General features: G+C 42.5%; 1 protein-coding gene across 1 annotated transcript in view; it reads right to left on the bottom strand.

Annotated features, from left to right (window-relative positions):
* The window catches only part of RHCG (Rh family C glycoprotein), a 110,272-nt gene that overhangs the window by 39,007 nt on the left and 51,737 nt on the right, over positions 1–19,528 (bottom strand). The window contains exons 2-4 of the mRNA XM_030189693.1: positions 13,836–14,022; positions 6,243–6,393; positions 953–1,100 (exon numbers count right to left, since the gene is read on the bottom strand). Coding sequence (XP_030045553.1) covers positions 953–1,100; positions 6,243–6,393; positions 13,836–14,022 — 486 coding nt within the window. The remainder of the gene's footprint in view (positions 1–952; positions 1,101–6,242; positions 6,394–13,835; positions 14,023–19,528) is intronic.

Genomic DNA, 19,528 nt, shown 5'->3' on the forward strand with positions numbered 1-19,528 from the left:
TGGCAAAAAAATGTATTTAAATTTTTTTGGGGGGAGGGAGGGGGTTGGTGACCACTGGGGGAGAAAGGGGAGGTGATCCCCAATTCCCTCCGGTGGTCATCTGGTCAGTTTGGGCACCTTTTCAAGGCTTGGTCATGAACAAAAAGGGACCAAGTAAAGCCGGCCAAATGCTCGTCAAAGTTGGCCTTCTTTTTTCCATTATCGGCCGAGGCTGGCCATCTCTTAACCACGCCCCCGTCCCACCTTCGGTACACTGCCGACAAGCCCCCTTGAACTTTGACAGAAAGCAGTTGAAGCCAGCCAAAATCGGCTTTCGATTATACTGATTTGGCCAGCTTTAGGAGAAGGCCGGCCATCTCCCGATTTGTGTCGGAAGATGGCCACCCTTCTCCTTCGAAAATAAGCAGGATTGTTTACTAGTTGAGGCAGGAATCATTTATAAACATGTTTGCTTTTTATCTAAAATATTACAGGGTTATTTTTGTCTCATTTTTGCTTTGGTACTGGTTCTAGAATTAGAAGACTCAGTAATCTCACGCTATTTGCCTTTCCCTCAATTAAGAGAAAGAAGCATTTAACAATCTTTGAGAAATTACTAGCTTTTCAAGCAGCAAGGTTCTGGAAGAACTGTACTATTTTTTTTCTCATTTCGTCAACAGTGCCTTACATTTAGAAGGAAGATTAATCCCTGTTTATTTAAAAATTTTGTTTTATAAGAAGATTAATATTTTAGGTTATGTTAATTTTATGTAGAGTTTATGTAATTCCCAGAGACTGGTCTGGCCTCTTGACTTTTGTAACCCGCTTAGAATTATGAGGTGATAGCGGGATATAAGTTAGTAATGTAATATAGTAATATAAAAGAACATCCATCACACAAATGAAAGTTGCTGTAATTTCTGTTTCCCTACCTGCAAAATTCTTTCTAATTTCTAACAAATACGTCACTTACCAATCATTGAGAACAAGTCTGAGTAATATGCTGGTTTCTCCATGTTGTTTTTCTGGGCCAGTTTGGGACGATTCAGAATCCAGGATACAGTTAACCCAAAATATGCTCCAAAAGTGTGAATCGTCATTGAACCTCCAGCATCTACTACCTATAGGAATAAGATGAATCCACACAGGCATTGTTTACATTATATAATGTAGAGTAAAAATACATATACAATCATACAACACAGCAAGCAGGTAAGGTTAATACTAATGTAGTCTCATGTAGAGGATCCGTATGGAGTAATATCATTTCTGACTGGAAAATCCATTTTTTATTCATCCTCCCTTTCACTATGTTCAACCCCCTCTGCCTGATCCAGCAATACATTGGCTCCTATTACTGTACAAGTTCAATTTCCAAAGTCAAAACACCACTGCTCAATGAAGAGAATGTATTTCCTTCTTAGTTCCCATGAATGTTATGATAACTTTAACATCTGAAACAAAAAGCTTATATGGTAACCAGTTACAGTAAATGGATCCAGTCTCATAGTAAGCATCAATTTGTGCATGTAAACATTCTCTTGAGTTGATGAGCTGCAGGTTGAAAGCAAAAAAAGGTGAAGATGGCCAACAGGCTCATTTTCGAAAGGGATCGCCGGTGATCTTCCGACACAAATCTCCTGATCCCAGCCAAATCGGTATTATCGAAAGCCGATTTTGGCCAGCTTCAACTGCTGTTTTGTCGCGGCACCGAACAACCTTCAAGGGGGCATGTTGGTAGGGTATTGAAGATGGGACGAGGGGTGGGGCGGGGGCGTGGATACGAGATGGCCGGCTTCGCCTTATAATGGAAAAAAAGAGGACGGCTCGAAGGAGCATTTTGCCGGCCAGACTTGGTCCATTTATTTTTAGGACCAAGTTTGGAAAAGGTGCCCCAACTGACCAGATGACCACCGGAGGGAAGCGGGGATCACCTTCCCTTACTCCCCCAGTGGTCACCAACCCCCTCCCACCCAAAAAAAGAACTAAAACTTTTTTCCCAGCCTGTATGCCAGCCTGAAATGTCATACCCAGCTCCTTGACAGCAGTATGCATGTCCCTGGAGCAGTCTTTAGTGGGTGCAGTGCACCACAGGCAGGTGGACCCAGGCCCATCCCCCCTACCTGTTCCACTTGTGGTAGTTAATGTAGAGCTATCCAAAAAACCCCAAAACCCATTGTACCCACATGTAGGTGCCCCCCTTCACCCCTTAGGGCTATGGTAATTGTGTAGAGTAGTGGCAAGTGGGTTTTGGGGGGATTTGGGGGGCACAGCACACAAGGTAAGAGTGCTATGCACCTGGAAGCTATTTTTGTTTTTTAATTTTTTTAAGTACCCCCTAGGGCGCCTGGTTGATGTCCTGGCATGTGAGGGGGGCCAGTGCAGTACAATTGCTGGCTCCTCCCACGCCCAAATGCCTTGCATTTCGCCGGGTTTGAGATGGCCGGGCCCAGTTTCCATTATGGCTGAAAAACGAAGCCGGCTATCTCATATAAACCCGGCGATCCTTCTCTAAACCCGGCGAGCGATTTGGCCGGTGCCAAGCGTATTTCAAATATATACTTGGCTCCGCCCACTTATGGCACTGGCCCTGAAGATGGCCAGCCATCGATTTGGCCGGCGCTGTTCGATTATGCCCCTCCAAGGTGATTTACACAGATTAGTGGAAAGGCTACTTCAGATTCCGAAGAAAACAAGGCAAGGTCAACAGAGATGAATGAGCAGCAAGGCTTTGGTATGCTTTCAGATATAAGTATGGAAGATGGCAAGCTTCTTAGCGTGGGCTCCAGACTGATTGGCTACACTTCCTGGCTAAGGACAAGAAAGGAAAAGGAACGATGTTCTGAAGGTGGTCTAGCTGAAAACTGGGAAATATCCTTAGTTGAGCTGGTGAAGAATAAGCATGGACAGGTGAAGATCAGACTTAAGCAATGAGATAGCCAAGCTTGCATGGCTTGCATCTAGGAGATAGTGGTACAACCGGGCAGATTATGTGGGCCAAACAATCCTTATTTCTGACTAGAAAAAAAGGCCCGTTTCTGTTTGAAAGGAAACGGGCGCTAGCAAGGTTTTCCTCTGAGTGTGTATGTTTGAGAGAGTGTATGTGAGAGTGACTGTGTGAGAGAGGCTTCTGTTCCTGCTGCTGTGCATTCTCCGTGTTGTGCTGATTCGCTGCTCCCTGTATCGTGGCTCCGCCCCTCTCCCTTCTACTGGCCAATCTGGTGTGGGTTGTGTGACATCACTATTATCTACTACAACATGATCCAGACCACCTCCAAGGGATCCACGGTTCCAAGCAGCCTCAGAATGTTGGAGGTGAGAATTATTATATAGGATATCTAGTGGATGAGTGACCTAGTGGTTAGAGCACCAGGAGGACAACCAGGGATACCCAGTCAAATCCCATTGCTGGTCCCTGTGATCTGCAAGTTACCTAGGGGACAAGTCTATAACAGGACACCTCCATTTAGGCACCCCAGTGCTGTATGGGGAGTGGCTATTCTGTAACAGCATCTGGGTGCCCCAATTCTATTACAGAGTACTAGTATAAACACATATTGGAGTGCTTAAATTCAGACATGATCATTTACAGCCAGATCAACGGCAAGCATAAATGGACATACCTATCTGCACTATACAATATGTGTACTTTATAGTATTCTATAAGTTATGCATGTAAATTCTCCGCCCTCAGGTGAATCCCTTGCAGTTTTGCACATAGTACACTTAACAGGTAAATGCCGCTTTTCTGTGCACTTACTGCACATGCCCAGTTATAGAATTACCTTGTTAACCCTCCACTGCCTGAAGTACAAACTTAGGGTCCCTTTTACAAAGCCGTGGGAGGGCTAGCGTGTGGGTAGCATGAACCAAATTGGCACTACTGAGGGGGGCGTTCCTTCGGTTAATTAGCAGCATGGCCATGTTGGTGCGCGCTGCATGGTTACCGCATGGGCCCTTACAGCTAAGTCAATGGCTAGCGGTAAGGGCTCAGACCGTAACTAGGCACACACTAGTCTTAATTTTTATGCATGCCCATTTCCTGGTCCATTAAAAAAAAATGGCCTTTTTCTCAGCCGCAGTAAAATGTGACCCAGCGTACGCCCAAAAGATAAGCCCACACTACCGCAAGCCACATTTTACTGTGGCTATGTAAAAGGACCCCTTAGATTGTAAGCTCCCTGGAGACAAGGAAATACCCAGCCTACCTGAATATAATTCACCTTCATCTACTACTGAAAAAGGTGTGAACTAAATCTATCTTGCAATAAAAATATAATTAATCATTGGCGGGATAAGAGAGCCTAGGTAGGATTCAGTTGTGACTCCCTTACTGCTTAGTTTTAAGCTTTCATTTCAGATATGATAAAGTTGTACAGAGCAGGAAGTAAATATGAATACAGTTATGCTAACGAGCATTAAGATAAGCAAATTACTTTTGGTCACATGGTATATTAGTCTTATTAATCATTTGCTTATGTGAAGGAATTAAACGTTTATGAAAATTATATCATTTTGACATTCTCAATGCATACAATTTTTATCTCTACCCTGGGTACCACTAATTTCTGCTTAACTAATCACAGAAAGTATATCATAAGTACATTGGCATAAGTATTAGGAGTGAGGGGAAAAGCCAGGAAAGATCAATTAAGGTCAAAACTAATAACTTCATGCAATCTGAACAAGGTATAACATCATCGTGTAACCCCTCTTCAGGTTTCACGTGCACAGTGACAGCATGGTAACACTGCACTCAGTACAAATTGAAGGTAGGGACCTCTTTCAGAATGTTACCTGGAATTGTCAAGCAATTTGGATTGGGAAAGACAACCTCACTATTGGCCAAAAAGTGAACACATTTTTACTACTACTACTAATCATTTCTATAGCACTACTAGACATACACAGTGCTGTACACATTATATGCAGGTACTTTCTCAGTCCCTAGAAGGCTCACAATCAGTTTTTGTAACTGAGGCAATGGAGGGTTAAGGATATTTGGGTACATAAGGAAAGGGATGACCAGAAGGAAAAAAGAGATGATAATGCCCTTGTATAAGTCTCTGGTGAGGTCCCACTGAGAGACTGCACCTACGGAAAGATATAAACAGAATGGAGTCGGTCCAGAGGGTGGCTACCAAATTGATAAGAGGTCTTGGTCATAAAACATATAGTGATAGGCTCATGAACCTCAACATGTATACTCTGGAAGAGAGAGAGGGGATATAATAGAGAGGTTTAAATACCTCAGTGGCATTAATGTACACGAGGACAGCCTTTTTCAAATGAAGGAAAACTCTGGAATGAGTGGGCATAGGATGAAGTTAAGAGGAAATAAACTTAGGAAGAATCTAAGAAAAATACTCGTTCATGAAAAGGGTGGCGGATGCGTGGAATGGCCTCCCGGTGGAGGCTGTGGAGACAAGAACTGTGTCAGAATTTAAGAAAGCGTGGGAAAGGCATGTGGGATCCCTTAGGAAAAGGAGGAGTTAGTGGTTACTGTGGAAGGGCAGACTGGATGCAAGTGTATAGCGCTGCGTACGTCTAGTAGCACTATAGAAATGATAAGTAGTAGTAGTCGTTTGGCCCTTATCTGCCGTCATGTTTCTATGTTAGGCACCAACTGTGTGTGTAAGTTATAGCATACTTGCAGTTATGCAGATGACTGTTATAGTTGCGGACATATGTGGTAATCATGCACCCATTTGTATTCTAGAACTGCCGTAGTACGCAAGTGCAAGGGGGAGGAGCGTGGGCAGGGCAGGGACACACAGAATTCTGTAAGTTATGTGCTAAAGTGTTGCATTTGGGCACACCTATTTACACCTAAATGTATGTGCCTTGATTCACACCTATGCTATATTGTATAACAGTAAATATAGTCATTATAGAATAGACTCACAGCCCACTTAATTTGATCACCTATGCTGTTTTGCCCAGTAGAATTGCCCCCTAAATGGTTTTGCACAGGTTATTTAGGTTTTGCTCAGGGCCTCATCCCAGAAAGACTCAACCACACAGTATTTCATAGTGCCATGTGGTGCCTTTCACCTTTGCTAACAATTTTATTAACACAGCCTTTAACTGAACATTACATATGCTGACTAAACATTATACTCCATATCCTGTCCCCAACTTCAGGTAAGTTGGGGACAGGAAGGAAAAGTTTGCACTGTGTGAAATAAACTGTCATTTCCTATTGTTTCCCCCTCCTCCCCGCTCAAAATTTCCTCCATAAACAAAAGAAAAAGAAGTCTCACGTGAAGTATATCCAAGAGAATCCACTCATTCACAGAAAACAGGGTGACCTGGAACAAAGCCATGACTAACAACTGGACTGGGCTGATCGTTCCCAGGAGTGCCCCAAAGGCAACAGCAACTGAGCCTGTACAGAAGTCCGCGTTGATGAGACTAGGAGAAAAAGAGACAGATAAGATGGAGCAATATTGCTTTTAAGACAAGAAATGCAAATCTCACAGGTATAGGTGATGTCTCAAAATGCTCCCCACAGGAATTCTGAAAGTAGGAAGCAATACTAGATAAATTATCAATGCAGTCCAGTAAGGAAGAGATTGACTACTACTACTACTACTACTTATCATTTCTATAGCGCTACTAGACGTACGCAGCGCTGTACACTTGAACATGAAGAGACAGTCCCTGCTCGACAGAGCTTACAATCTAATTAGGACAGACAAACAGGACAAACAAGAGATAAGGACAAAGTGTAGCAAGATTCCGGAATCTCAAAGTGTACCAAGATTCCGGAATCCCAGAGACTACTACTACTACTTATCTTTTCTATAGCACTACTAGACGTACGCAGCGCTGTACACTTGAACATGAAGAGACAGTCCCTGCTCGACAGAGCTTACAATCTAATTAGATTGACCAGATGGCCATGTGTCCTATGGAGGATATCCAAAGCCATTTCTATTTACAATTTATGCATGGTAATTTGACCATCTGAAAACTGTCCCTCCTCTAGATTACTGTAGTGTATACACTTTTAGCCACATTAGGGAGCTAGCGGGCTGTTTTGGTCATAAAAGAAAATAATGCATACAGGTTACATTTTGAAATCTACGTGCATTATTTTCCAGGGGAATATCCTCGGGTACTTTGGAACCATAGGATAACTATAAAGGTCAGTATTCAAAGGAATTATATATTTACTGGTCAATATTCTACCCACAAAGGTCAGTATTTTTCTTTAAAATGCCGGCAGCCACAGGCTGATTTAGATCCAGTGATGGGGCATATGCGGTTGTCGCTGAATGTCCAGAACAGGTCATTGGCGATCACCGTAATTTATGATTACTGTAAATTATCTGAGTATCACTGCTATTCAGTCAGGTGCCCACACAGCTATCCAGGCAGGTTAGGGCTGTTGGTTCTATTTGCCTGGATAGTTATCTGGACACCAACACTAAATATTATTAGTGTCCAGATGACTCCTGGCTGTGCCCTTGCACTGCCTCCAGACTGCCCTGGCACTAACCAGATAGTACCACAGTGGTCTGTGCAGATACTCAGTGACACTCTCTGGTAAAATGCAGCAGAATATCTGCATCAAAAAGTATCTGAAATTTCAAAAAACTCATTTCAAGGACCTGGTGATGGCTTTCCCAATTTTATCTGGCTAACAAATTTTCATGTACTTTTCCTGCAGGAGTTCCAAATCTTTTTGACCACACCCTTTGGAGATTCCACAGTTATATTATACGCTGCATAATTTATTTTATTTTAGTTACATTTGTACCCCGCACTTTCCCACTCATGGCAGGCTCAATGCGGCTTACGTATACAGGTACTTATTTGTACCTGGGGCAATGGAGGGTTAAGTGACTTGCCCAGAGTCACAAGGAGCTGTGCCTGAAGTAGGAATCATCCAGGTCCCAGCAGCATATCAGCCAGGACCAAGGTAAGAGGATCTATCAATCTGACCCCCCTTGTTCCAATCTCTCTTGTAACCCTCCCCCCAGGTTCTGATTTCTCCTCCAACCTCTCCCTCAGGTTCCTATTCCACCTCCAACCCTCCAGGTTCCAATCTCCCCAATGCCTCTCCTCACCCCCTGGATCCTTCCTGGACCACCTTACCTGGAGGTGATCCCTGGTAGTCTACTGGAATAGGGCAAGAGTGGCAATCTAAGGGTCAGCCCATATATAGATGACTGACCCCTAGTGGTAGTACCACAAGACTATCACTAGGAGTCAGCACCTCCATTTTGAAAACCAGACCTGACAAGGCAAGTTGGTGCCAAAGGTGGAAGGGGATCTGAGAGGAATCTAGGAGTGTGGGGATGAATTGAGGAGATCAGAACCTGGAGAGGGTTAGATAAGATATCTCATTCTGGGGGGGGGGGGGGTTAAGAAGAGATTAGAATATGAGGAAGGGTTGGAGGGGAGATCAGAACCAGGGGAGGGGGGTTAGAAGGGGATTGGGTGGGGGAATCATATCCAGGGTGTAAGTTGAGAGATTGGTGTGTCAAGCAGCAACCCAGAAGTTATGTGGGTACCAGCTGATGTTCAGTTCCATCATCCACATAAAGCTAAGTGACCAAAAATAGAACAACCTTTTGTGCGGTCCTATCTGGCCACTTAACTTTTGAGCACAGGCACTAACTGCTGGCTCCTCCCCAACTCCACCCCCTGTCTATCCTGGTACTGCCCTGATTCCATTTGGGTGGGGGCTGATATTCAGCGGCACTGTCTGGATAAATGACGCTGAATATTATCAGCCAACCCACTCGTAGTTTAAGTAGCCAGGAGCCTCTCTTGCCCTCTTATTCAATGATGAATATCAAACTCTTTGCATATTGTTTTTAGAAAGTTACATATGACTTTGGTGTAACTCTTGTAATATCACTATTTGGGATGATATTTCCACAAGATTACTGAGGACATACATGGAACCAATGTCTCCGCCAGTGTCGCTATGCTCATATTAGCCCTCTCTTCAAGTCACTTCATTGGCTCCCTATCCATTTCCGCATACAGTTCAGACTCCTCTTATTGACTTACAAGTGCATTCACTCTGCAGCTCCTCAGTACCTCTCCACTCTTATCTCTCCCTACACTCCTTCCCAGGAACTCCGCTCACTGGGTAAATCTCTCTCTTATCTGCACCCTTCTCCTCCACTGCTAACTCCAGACTCTGTTCCTTTTATCTTGCTGCACCATTTGCCTGGAATAGACTTCCTGAGCCGGTACGTCAAGCTCCATCTCTGGCTGTCTTTAAATCTAGGCTAAAAGCCCACCTTTTTGATGTTGCTTTTAATTCCTAACCCTTACTCACTTGTTCAGTACCCATTGTTATTATTCCCACCTTTGTAATTCCCTTATCCCTTATTTGTCCTGTTTGTCTGTCCTACTTAGAGTGTAAGCTCTTTCGAACAGGGACTGTCTCTTTATGTCCAGTGTACAGCGCTGCTTACATCTAGTAGCGCTATAGAAATGATAAGTAGTAGTAACAGTAGTAGTAATATGTACATAATGCTACCATTTATTTTTCAGTGGATGGTTACACTCAACTTGATACAGAAATATGAGAAGGAAGTGGGCTATAGGCAAAGCAGTCAGTGAGAGTCTTTTCTAGGACAGCTGAACACGAATGGGCATCTAAGCAACGCATTTCTTGTTGATTGAGCAAACATCGGCAATCAATTCACCATACATAGTAGTAACATAGTAAATGACGGCAGATCAAGACCTGTACGGTCCATCCAGTCTGCCCAACAAGATTAAGTCAATTACATGGTATGTGATGTCTGTTATCAAAAATTACTAACTGAGCTCCTGTTTTATGATGATTTAATATATCGTTCTTGACACTGAAGATATGAATAAAAAAGATTATTAAACTATTTGGAATACATACATTGGAACCAAAAGGTGTAAAAGCATCCCAGATATCTATGTGAGTGGTTGAGTGGGGGCAAAACAAAGCATGTACTTTTGAAAATCCCTTGTGCACAGTTTTCCTTCCCTGTCCAAAACACAGCTAAGGGCAAGAGTTACTAGTATGTAGTAATGCATATTACCTTACATGCATACGTGCGATTGATACAAGTTATTAATAGGCCTCAGAAAGAATATACGGACTTGAGTTAATTAACACATTAAGTTGCATTCATGTATGCTAAAATGCAAATGCACCTTAGTAAATCCAGCCCTTAAAGTGCATGCACTATGGAACTCATACACAAAGCAGCATTTCAGGAGGGTCATTCAAATGCCGTTGAAATAATAATTAAGGAAATTGTGTTGTGCTAATCAAAACATAGAAATTATATAAATAAAATTGAATTGCTTTTTGGAAAGTGATGTCATTAAAAAGATCACATTTAAAAAAAAATAAATTTTCATTAACAAACATAATTTATTTGTACAAAGCAATGTTTCCTATAATCCTTGATGAAGAGGTTAAAAAGTACATTTTCTTAAGCCAAGGGCCCAGTTTCTGATGTCATGAATTGGTATTACTTGAGCGGTATTTAGTTGGTTTAAAGAATTCTTGGTTAATCGCACATATAGGAGGAGATTTTATATATGGCGCCTAAAATAACAGGCAATGAAATCAGTGCCAACTAAGCATATTCTATAATCAGCACCTAGATTTAGGCGTCAATTATAGAATACTAGTGGAACCCAGCCCATTTCCTCAACAATGAAACGGGACCTAGAAAGGCTCTCTTGTAAGCGATGTTTTGTCTTTCCCTTGGCCTCCCCTCCCCTCCATGCCCAGCGATTCTTCCCATCCCTCCCCTCCTATCCCATCCCATCCCCTCCATGTCCAGCGATTCTCCACTTCCCTGCCCTCCCATCTGTGTCCCGCGATTCTCTTCTCTCTTGTCCTCTCCTCCCATCCATGTCCATCGATTCTGCTCTGCCCTGCCCTTCCCTTGATGTGCTGCGATTCTCTCTTCCTTTGTACCTCATCGTTTTCTGACTGGCCTGGCTGGCTTCCCTTCCGTTGGTAACATCCTGACGTCAGCTCGCCTCCAGCGTTCCCTTCCCTCTCACTGTTCCGCCTTCTGACATCATTACATTTTGACATGAGGGCGGGGCAGTGAGGGATAATGGAACGCTGGAGGCTGGCTGACATCATGAGATGTTAAGAACCCAGGCAGCAATGGAACATTGGAGGTGCAAATTATTATATATATTATATAGGATGCTTAGTTGATATTTCAGCGCCAGTATCTACGCACATCCATTTACGCCAATGAAAACCAGGTGTAAATCTCAGCACGTAGATTTAGGCGCACTGGTGTCAGGCGTATCCAGGGGAAGGCGGTCGGAAGTTTGCACACAGTTCCGCCCTTTGATTCAGCGAGTTTATGTGGACACTGATACAGAGAGAAAGATAAGGGCAATTTTTATGAATGACTCTCGCCACCTTTTCATATTTAGTGAATGAGCACAGCAAGTATTGGTATATATACAAAAAGTAAAAAAATGTATTATTAGCCGACACTAATAGCACACAGATGAAAAATATAAAAAACAAAGAGTAACCCAATGAAAGAAGTGCTATACCACCAAGCAGCAGTGAAACTGCATGCAAAAATGAGTGGGAAAGTCTGAGAGTATTCTCACACAATATAATACAAAACACTAAATTAGAACTTCAAGCGTTGATGAAGTGTGGCATGCAATAATTATGAACTATCTTATCAGGTAGCAGTAGTCCTGATTATCTGGGCAGCATGTTTAAAGCAGGAACCTATGTAGCTTCTGTTATACAACAGCGACCAAATAAAATTAATTCTTTCTATTTCCAACCATGTAAAAAGAATTCTTATTGCCATGTTAGTCCACTTGGATATGTGGAAGTAGGAGTCAACAACCAAGTTTTAGGTGATACCCATTTACTGGTCTGACATGGTGAACAGAAAATAACTCTCCAAAGATTGTCAAAGTTATATTATGTTAGTTCAATAATATTTATTTATTTGTGTTTATTTGTGCTTGATTGTAAGCTCTTTGAGCAGGGATTGTCTTTCTTCTATGTTTGTGCAGCGCTGCGTATGCCTTGTAGTGCTATAGAAATGCTAAGTAGTAGTAGAAATAGTAGTACTTGATAGACTGCTCTAGCCACCAGGGTGGAACAGAGCACTGTACATACTAAAATAACAGAAAGGAAGGGGAAATTAACTTCATTGATGACAGGGAAGTAACATAATCATGCAGAGAGGTAAAAGGATAGCGAGAGAAAGTAAAAGGACTAGGGGATATCTCTAGCCAGACGTATCCAGTCATACTTTATCCCCAAAGGCTCGCCTTAAAAAAAAAAAACTATTTAGGTTGGTTTTTAAACTTTTAAAGGATAAGTCATTCCGAATAGAGAGAGAGGGAGATTTTCTTCCTTGCCCCTTTGGCTGGAACAAAGACACAATGTTGGGTAGATTCTAAAGAATCACATTAGGGACTGGGAATAACTAAGGGGGTCCTTTCACCAAGCTGCAGTAAAAACAGCTCTGCAGTAACGGCGGTGGCCATTTTTGCAGCTCACCAGGGCCCTTTTTACCGCAGCGGGTAAAAAGCCTGAAAGAACAAATGGCCATGCGGCAACCCTTTAGTAAAAGGGCCCCTAAGTGAATGAAGAGCCATAGCTGGTGAGTAGGGAACAGTAAGACTGGATAAATAATCAGAGGAGTCCACCCTGAAAGCCTTGAAAGTTAGTGCGATTTTGCAGGTAATACGGTATTAGATGGGAAGCTGGTGGCATTTCATTAATAGTGGAGTTGAGTAGTCAGTACGACAGGCCTTACACAATAATTTGACAGCTGAGTTTTAGAGGTCTTGCAATATTTTTACAGTAGTTTGTGGTAAACCTGCATATATGATATTGCAATAATCCAGCCGATAGGTAAAGAATGAGAGGATACGTGAGTGAAGCTTATTGTGGTCAAAAAGATGGTGATCACCTACAACTTGTACATAAGTACATAAGTAATGCCACACTGGGAAAAGACTAAGGGTCCATCGAGCCCAGCATCCTGTCCACGACAGCGGCCAATCCAAGCCAAGGGCACCTGGCAAGCTTCCCAAACGTACAAACATTCTATACAATCAAGCCATTGTGACATCACTAATGAGGTTGGCTCTTATTGGTGGAATGAGCCACTATGACATCACAATAGGTTAAATCACTGCTCTATGTAATAAAAGTGAGCCAAGTAGAGGACATAAGTACATAAGTAATGCCACACTGGGAAAAGACCAAGGGTCCATCGAGCCCAGCATCCTGTCCACGACAGCGGCCAATCCAAGCCAAGGGCACCTGGCAAGCTTCCCAAACGTACAAACATTCTATACATGTTATTCCTGGAATTGTGGGTTTTTCCCAAGTCCATTTAGTAGTGGTTTATGGACTTGTCCTTTAGGAAAACCATGTAAAGCAATGATAAAAGATATTAAACTACAGTGTAGTGTATATTGTGTTGAATAGAGGAGTAACCCAATGGTTAGAGCAGTGGACTGAGAGACAGGGAAGCCATTTCAAATCCCACTGTAGCACCTTGTGATCTTGGACAAATTGCCTATCCCTCCATTGCTTCTGGTAGAAACTTAGATTGTAAGCCCTCCAGGAACAGGGAAATATGCGCTGAACCTGAATGCACAGTATATAAGAAATTTAAAAAATAAAGTACAATTGAGCCTTTGAAATGCAACCAGACCAAATAGCTCTGGTAAGCTGTACACCTGAGTGAATAAAGGCAGTTAATGAAACCCAATAAATAACGGTCAAAATAACATGGAAATTTACAGATCTTTTTAATTAAAAAAATAACAGGATATCACACATCTATGGAAGGTAGTCATAAGACCACTTCCAGTCTTCTCACCTTTCTACTCCAATTCTGATCTTTCCTCCTTCAAAAGTGTGAAACCAGCCTTGCATCAGGAGAGCCCACTGAATTGAAAAGGCAGCCATTACGAAGTTGAAACCCACACCACTAAAGCCGTATCGCTGTAAGAATGTCATGAGGAACCCAAACCCAACAAAAATCATTACGTGGACGTCCGTGAAACCTGGATTGGGGGAAAAAAAAAGACCCAGTTAGATTATGCAGCAAATAAACCTCTAGAAGGTAATCGGATATTGTGCTTTGCCAGTGTAAACTAGATCTTTACACTATCCCCGTGATTCTATAAAGGTTGCCAAATATTGCGCATGGAAATTTAGGCGCATTCCTAATTTGCACGTACAATTGAATAGAATAATGTGCCAATTAGTGCCAATAATTTGCTTTTTAACAAGCAATTATTGTCACTAATTAGATTTAATTGGGAGTAACACACATAAATTTAGGTGCAGGATCCACACCTAAAATTTACACACGGTCCGAAAAAGGAGGTGTGGAAATAGGAGTTTTGGGGCGGAATGGGGGCGTGGTTTTGAGTTAAATGCATAATTACAGAAAATGGGTGCTCCGCACTTAGAATATAGGCTTGGGCATTTGCACCACAGTTTCTTTGGTGCAAATGACGGTGCCTGAATTTATACACGACCTCTCTGTTAAAGCATTTATTCTATAAGCCACGCTGAACTTTAGGCATAGCTTATAGAATACCGTTTATGCAGGTATTATTTGGCACTGATGTTTTAGGCACCATATACAGAATTTAGCCCTATAAGGGGATAATTTTCTATAAGCAGCAACCTAGTTTTAAGCAGCAGGGAGGTGTCTAAATTGCAGTAGTCTAGTCATTTCTGCATAAAAGTGGTCACTTATGCGTATAAATGACCTCAAGGAACATCATCTAATGGAAAAGTATGCACCATGATATGATGACCTGTACTTTACTGATTGACGTGCACATGGGTGGAGTCTAAGCAGAGTGTGGGCGGTGCACACAGGTATGCAGGTAGATTATAGAACTCTATCATTTATGAGCCTAAGTGCTAACATCTAGGCGCAGGCATTTACACCAGCTAGAGAGGGGGTGTAAATGATTGCGCCTTAATATATGCAAGTTTTCCACCATTTGCGCTAGTATTCTATAAAGAAAAGTAGACACCTACTTTATAAAATAGGCCCTTTATGCATGAAAAATAGAGTTTATGCATGAAAAATCTTTTCTAAAATTACCCCCATGGGGTACACAACCATATTTACACCTGCCTCCCAGTAGGTGTATATTTCTGTGCTACCTCGGATCTAGGACCCTAATTTTTAAAGACCCAGAAGTACCTACAATACCTCTATCAAACAGGTTTAAAATAGGTTCGTTTTCAGAAATTTTGATAGATGCCCTATTTTAAAATAGAACCATGATGGTAGATAGGGGCTGTATGGCCCATCCAGTCTGCCCATCCTCAGTAACCACTAACTCCTCCTTTTCCTAAGAGATCCCACGTGTCTCTTTCCCACGCTTACTTAAACTCTAACACAGTCTTCGTCTCCACAACCTCCACCGGGAGGCCATTCCCTGCATCCACCACCCTTTCTGTGAAAGAGTATTTACTCAGATTTGTCCTAAGCCTATTTCCTCTTAACTTCATCTCATGCCCTCTCATTCCAGAGGTTTCCTTCATTTGAAAAAGGCTCACCTCCTGTACATTAATGCCACTGATTTTAACATCTTTGTGAGTGATATTACAGAAGGGCTGTCTTGTAAGGTTTGTCTCTTTGCGGATGATTCCAAACTCTGTAATAGGGTGGACACCCTGGAGGGTGTGAATAGCATGAGGAAGGATTTGGAGAAGCTTGAAGAATGAAAAATAACACCCTATAGGCCATTTCAGTCCCGCCAGTTTTAAGTGGCTGCCATTATAATCCAAAGGAATATGCTTTGATTTATATAAATCATGAATCAGCTAAATACCCTTTAAGGAAACGCCTGGAACAGGATTATCCAGATGACCTTGTCTAACAGGATTGGTATTATGAATTGTGTAGTATTGCTGTGTAGGATTTTTCTATTGGAAATTACCTCAGGTTTTTGTGCCAGCGGTTCTCAACACAGTCCTCATCACACAAACAGCCAGTTAGGTTTTCAGGATATCTATAATGAATATGCATGAGATACATTTGCATGCACTACCTCCATTCTATTTCAGTCTATCTCAAGCACATTCATTGTGGGTATCCCGAAAACCTGCCTGGCTAGGTGTGTCCCGATGACTGGGTGGGGAACCACTGCATTATGATGGAGTGTTTAATAAATTATTATTATTATTATTATTACCATCATCATCAAGACCAAAGAAAATTTAAGGGCATGGGTGTACATTTCCAACTTCTTTGCTGACATACTCTGCCAATCTAAGAGGAACCCTGAATGGATGAGGAAGCAAACCAGAAACTCACAGTAGACCCATAGAATTTAAAGTATCACCAGTAGATTAGTCTCTGTTTTAAGGTGGGGTCTACACTGAGTTAAGCTGTAGCCTCCTAGACCTCAGGTCAGAGGGCCCTGTGATTGATATTCATGATAGATTCCAGAATTGATTCAGCCACAATACAGCTCTCATTATGGCCTGTGAACCAACCATGGTTTGCCAAAGTTTAAGTTTAGATTTCCTGATGGTCCTACAGACAAGCCATCCACATAATTAATGAGCCCAGTGCAAGCTCTCTTTCCCCTGGAAAAGCACTTATGCACTGAAGGACCTCTTAAAATGATTAGAAAAAGAAACTGAAGGTGAACTTTAATTATAGCTTGCCCTCCTCCTGATAAGAATCAGTTCCAGTGCGGTAAAATGAAATACCATGCAGTTAGACATTAAACAAGTTTCATTTCACAGTGGGTAAGCTGCCAGAAGGGCAGGAGGCTAGTATACATTCAGAGTAAAAGCACAAAAGACCATCTCTATATTTATTCTCTTTTTTTATTTTTGTTGAAGTGTTCCTTTGTACCCTTTTCCTCTCCATCAAGTCCATGGAAAAATCCATGTGTTTCTCCATCTGAGCAAGGGCTGGAAGGAAAGTATTCTCCAGAACTGAGCCATTCGAAACTGGGGTTCATCCTGCAGTAGCACACATTCTCCTGTTCACTGGAGCTCAAAGACATTTATTTTTATTTTTGTTACATTTGTACCCCGCACTTTCCCACTCATGGCAGGCTCAATGCGGCTTACATGGGGCAATGGAGGGTTAAGTGACTTGCCCAGAGTCACAAGGAGCTGCCTGTGCCTGAAGTGGGAATCAAACTCAGTTCCTCAGTTCCCCAGGACCAAAGTCCACCACCCTAACCACTAGGCCACTCCTCCACTGTTGCTACTATTGGAGATTCTACATGGAATGTTGCTATTCCACTAGCAACATTCCATGTAGAAGTCGGCCCTTGCAGATCACCAACGTGGCCGCGCAGGCTTCTGCTTCTGTGAGTCTGACGTCCTGCACAGGACGTCAGACTCACAGAAACAGAAGCCTGCGCAGCCTTCTACATGGAATGTTGCTAGTGGAATAGCAACATTCCATGTAGAATCTCCAATAGTAGCAACATTCCATGTAGAATCTCCAATAGTATCTATTTTATTTTTGTTACATTGTACCCTGTGCTTTCCCACTCATGGCAGGCTCAATGCAGCTTACATGGGGCAATGGAGGGTTAAGTGACTTGCCCAGAGTCACAAGGAGCTGCCTGTGCCTGAAGTGGGAATCAAACTCAGTTCCTCAGTTCCCCAGGACCAAAGTCCACCACCCTAACCACTAGGCCACTCCTTCACTTTGTTCTCACAAGCCCCTCTTCACCACAGAACCCAGCACAATCAGGGCCGTGCCTAGGGTCTCTGGCGCCCCCCTGCAGACTATCAGTTGGCACCCCTCCCCCCCCCCCCCCCCGGTGAAAATGATCGCTCACCACTTGCCACACTGACAGGAATTGTCAGCAATATTCTTAGAAACAAATTGCTATACATTGCAAAATAAGATAGCAGATGTAAATTCTCAAAGTGGACATATTCCAAACGCTAAAATGAAAATAAAATGATTTTTTTCTACCTTTGTTGTCTGGTGACTTTCTTTTTCCGATCATGCTGGCCCAGTATCTGAGTCTGCTGCTATCTGTCCTCTTAACTCCATTTCCAGGGCTAATTTATTTCTTTACTTTCCTCCTTTCTTCTTCATTTCTTGCTCTATATCCATTTCCAGCAATTTCTTCTCTCTCCCTGGGTCCTGCCCTCCCATCCATGTCCATTCTTGTCCCTCTCTGCCCTTCCCTCCTCCATCCATAGCCAGCAATCCTCCTCTCTCTCCTCCCCTCCATTTCCAGCAAATTGTCCTCTCCCTGGGCCCCCATGTCCATCCTTGTCCCTCTCTGCCCTTCCCTGCTGCATCCATAGCTAGCAATCCTCCTCTCTCCCCTCCACTTCCAGCAATTTGTCCTCTCCCTGGGCCCTGCTGCTGCCCTCCCATCCATGCCTGCCATAGGCGGTCGGTGGCCCAACTGTTTGGGGAGGCTAAAGGGGCGGGGTTAGGGGTGGGCCAGGGGCGGAGCTTACCTCCATAAGTGTTTGACAACACACAGAAAAAAAATAAGTAAAAATAAAAGTCACAGTTAATACCTTTTATTAAATTTAGATATTAGATATGTATCATATGTCAAAGAATAAAGTGGTTGCTCAAAGCATATACTAAACACAATCGCTCAACTGCAAAACACTAGGCACAACTTTGTGCAAAAACACACTCAGAACCTTACTGTACCATAAATATTACACTGGGCAGAACCTAATACACCAATATACCACCCATACGGAAAATGCAGACCGTCAACAATATGAAACAAGGGATCATAATATCATGATACGTGTAGAGCCAAAAAACACCCTTTTAGGGTGGCTAGTGTTCACAATGAGCTCCTTTTATTAACGACCATATGTAGATCCTTCAAGAGGTAGTGTGTCATGATTTACGCTGTACACCCTTTCTGGTGTTTTGGTGCCAACTTAGTAAGGCCAACACACAATCTCTCCACTGCAAAACACTATATACAAACTTGTGCAAAACACACTCATAGCCTTACCAAACCATAACAGCACTAATTCCAAGGACAGGACGAGCTACAACCTTTATGTGTGGAAAGGCAGCACTATAATTACACCGGGCTCTAAAACACCAGTACACAACCTAGTGAAACCAAAATAAAACAAAAAGGGCTGCAAATACTTCACGCTAGCAGAATACTGCATCTTGATCAGACATGAAAAACACATGGCTTAACAGATATGAAGGCAAAATACAAGAAGTCAGACTCAGCATGTAGCAATACTAGAAACATTGAAACTTACATGCAAAATATCACAGATGTACATTTCCAAAAGCTGACGTATTCCAATTAATAAATTTTGAATAAAAAATGTTTTCTACCTTTGCTGTCAGAGCATTTAGTTTTTCTATTAGCTTTGGTCCCAGTGTCTTCTTTCCATTTGATATTTTTTTCTCTCATCATGTCCACCATCTTTCTGTGTCCTTATGCGTCCTGTCTACCACCCTATCCTTTCTCCAGTTTCAACATCTGCCCTCAAAGTGTTCCAATCCAGCCTTTAAATTCAGCAATTTCCCCTCCATCCATATAAAGCATTTCTCCT

This window comes from Microcaecilia unicolor, chromosome 1 (assembly GCF_901765095.1).
Source record: "Microcaecilia unicolor chromosome 1, aMicUni1.1, whole genome shotgun sequence".
NCBI classification, from domain to species: domain Eukaryota; kingdom Metazoa; phylum Chordata; class Amphibia; order Gymnophiona; family Siphonopidae; genus Microcaecilia; species Microcaecilia unicolor.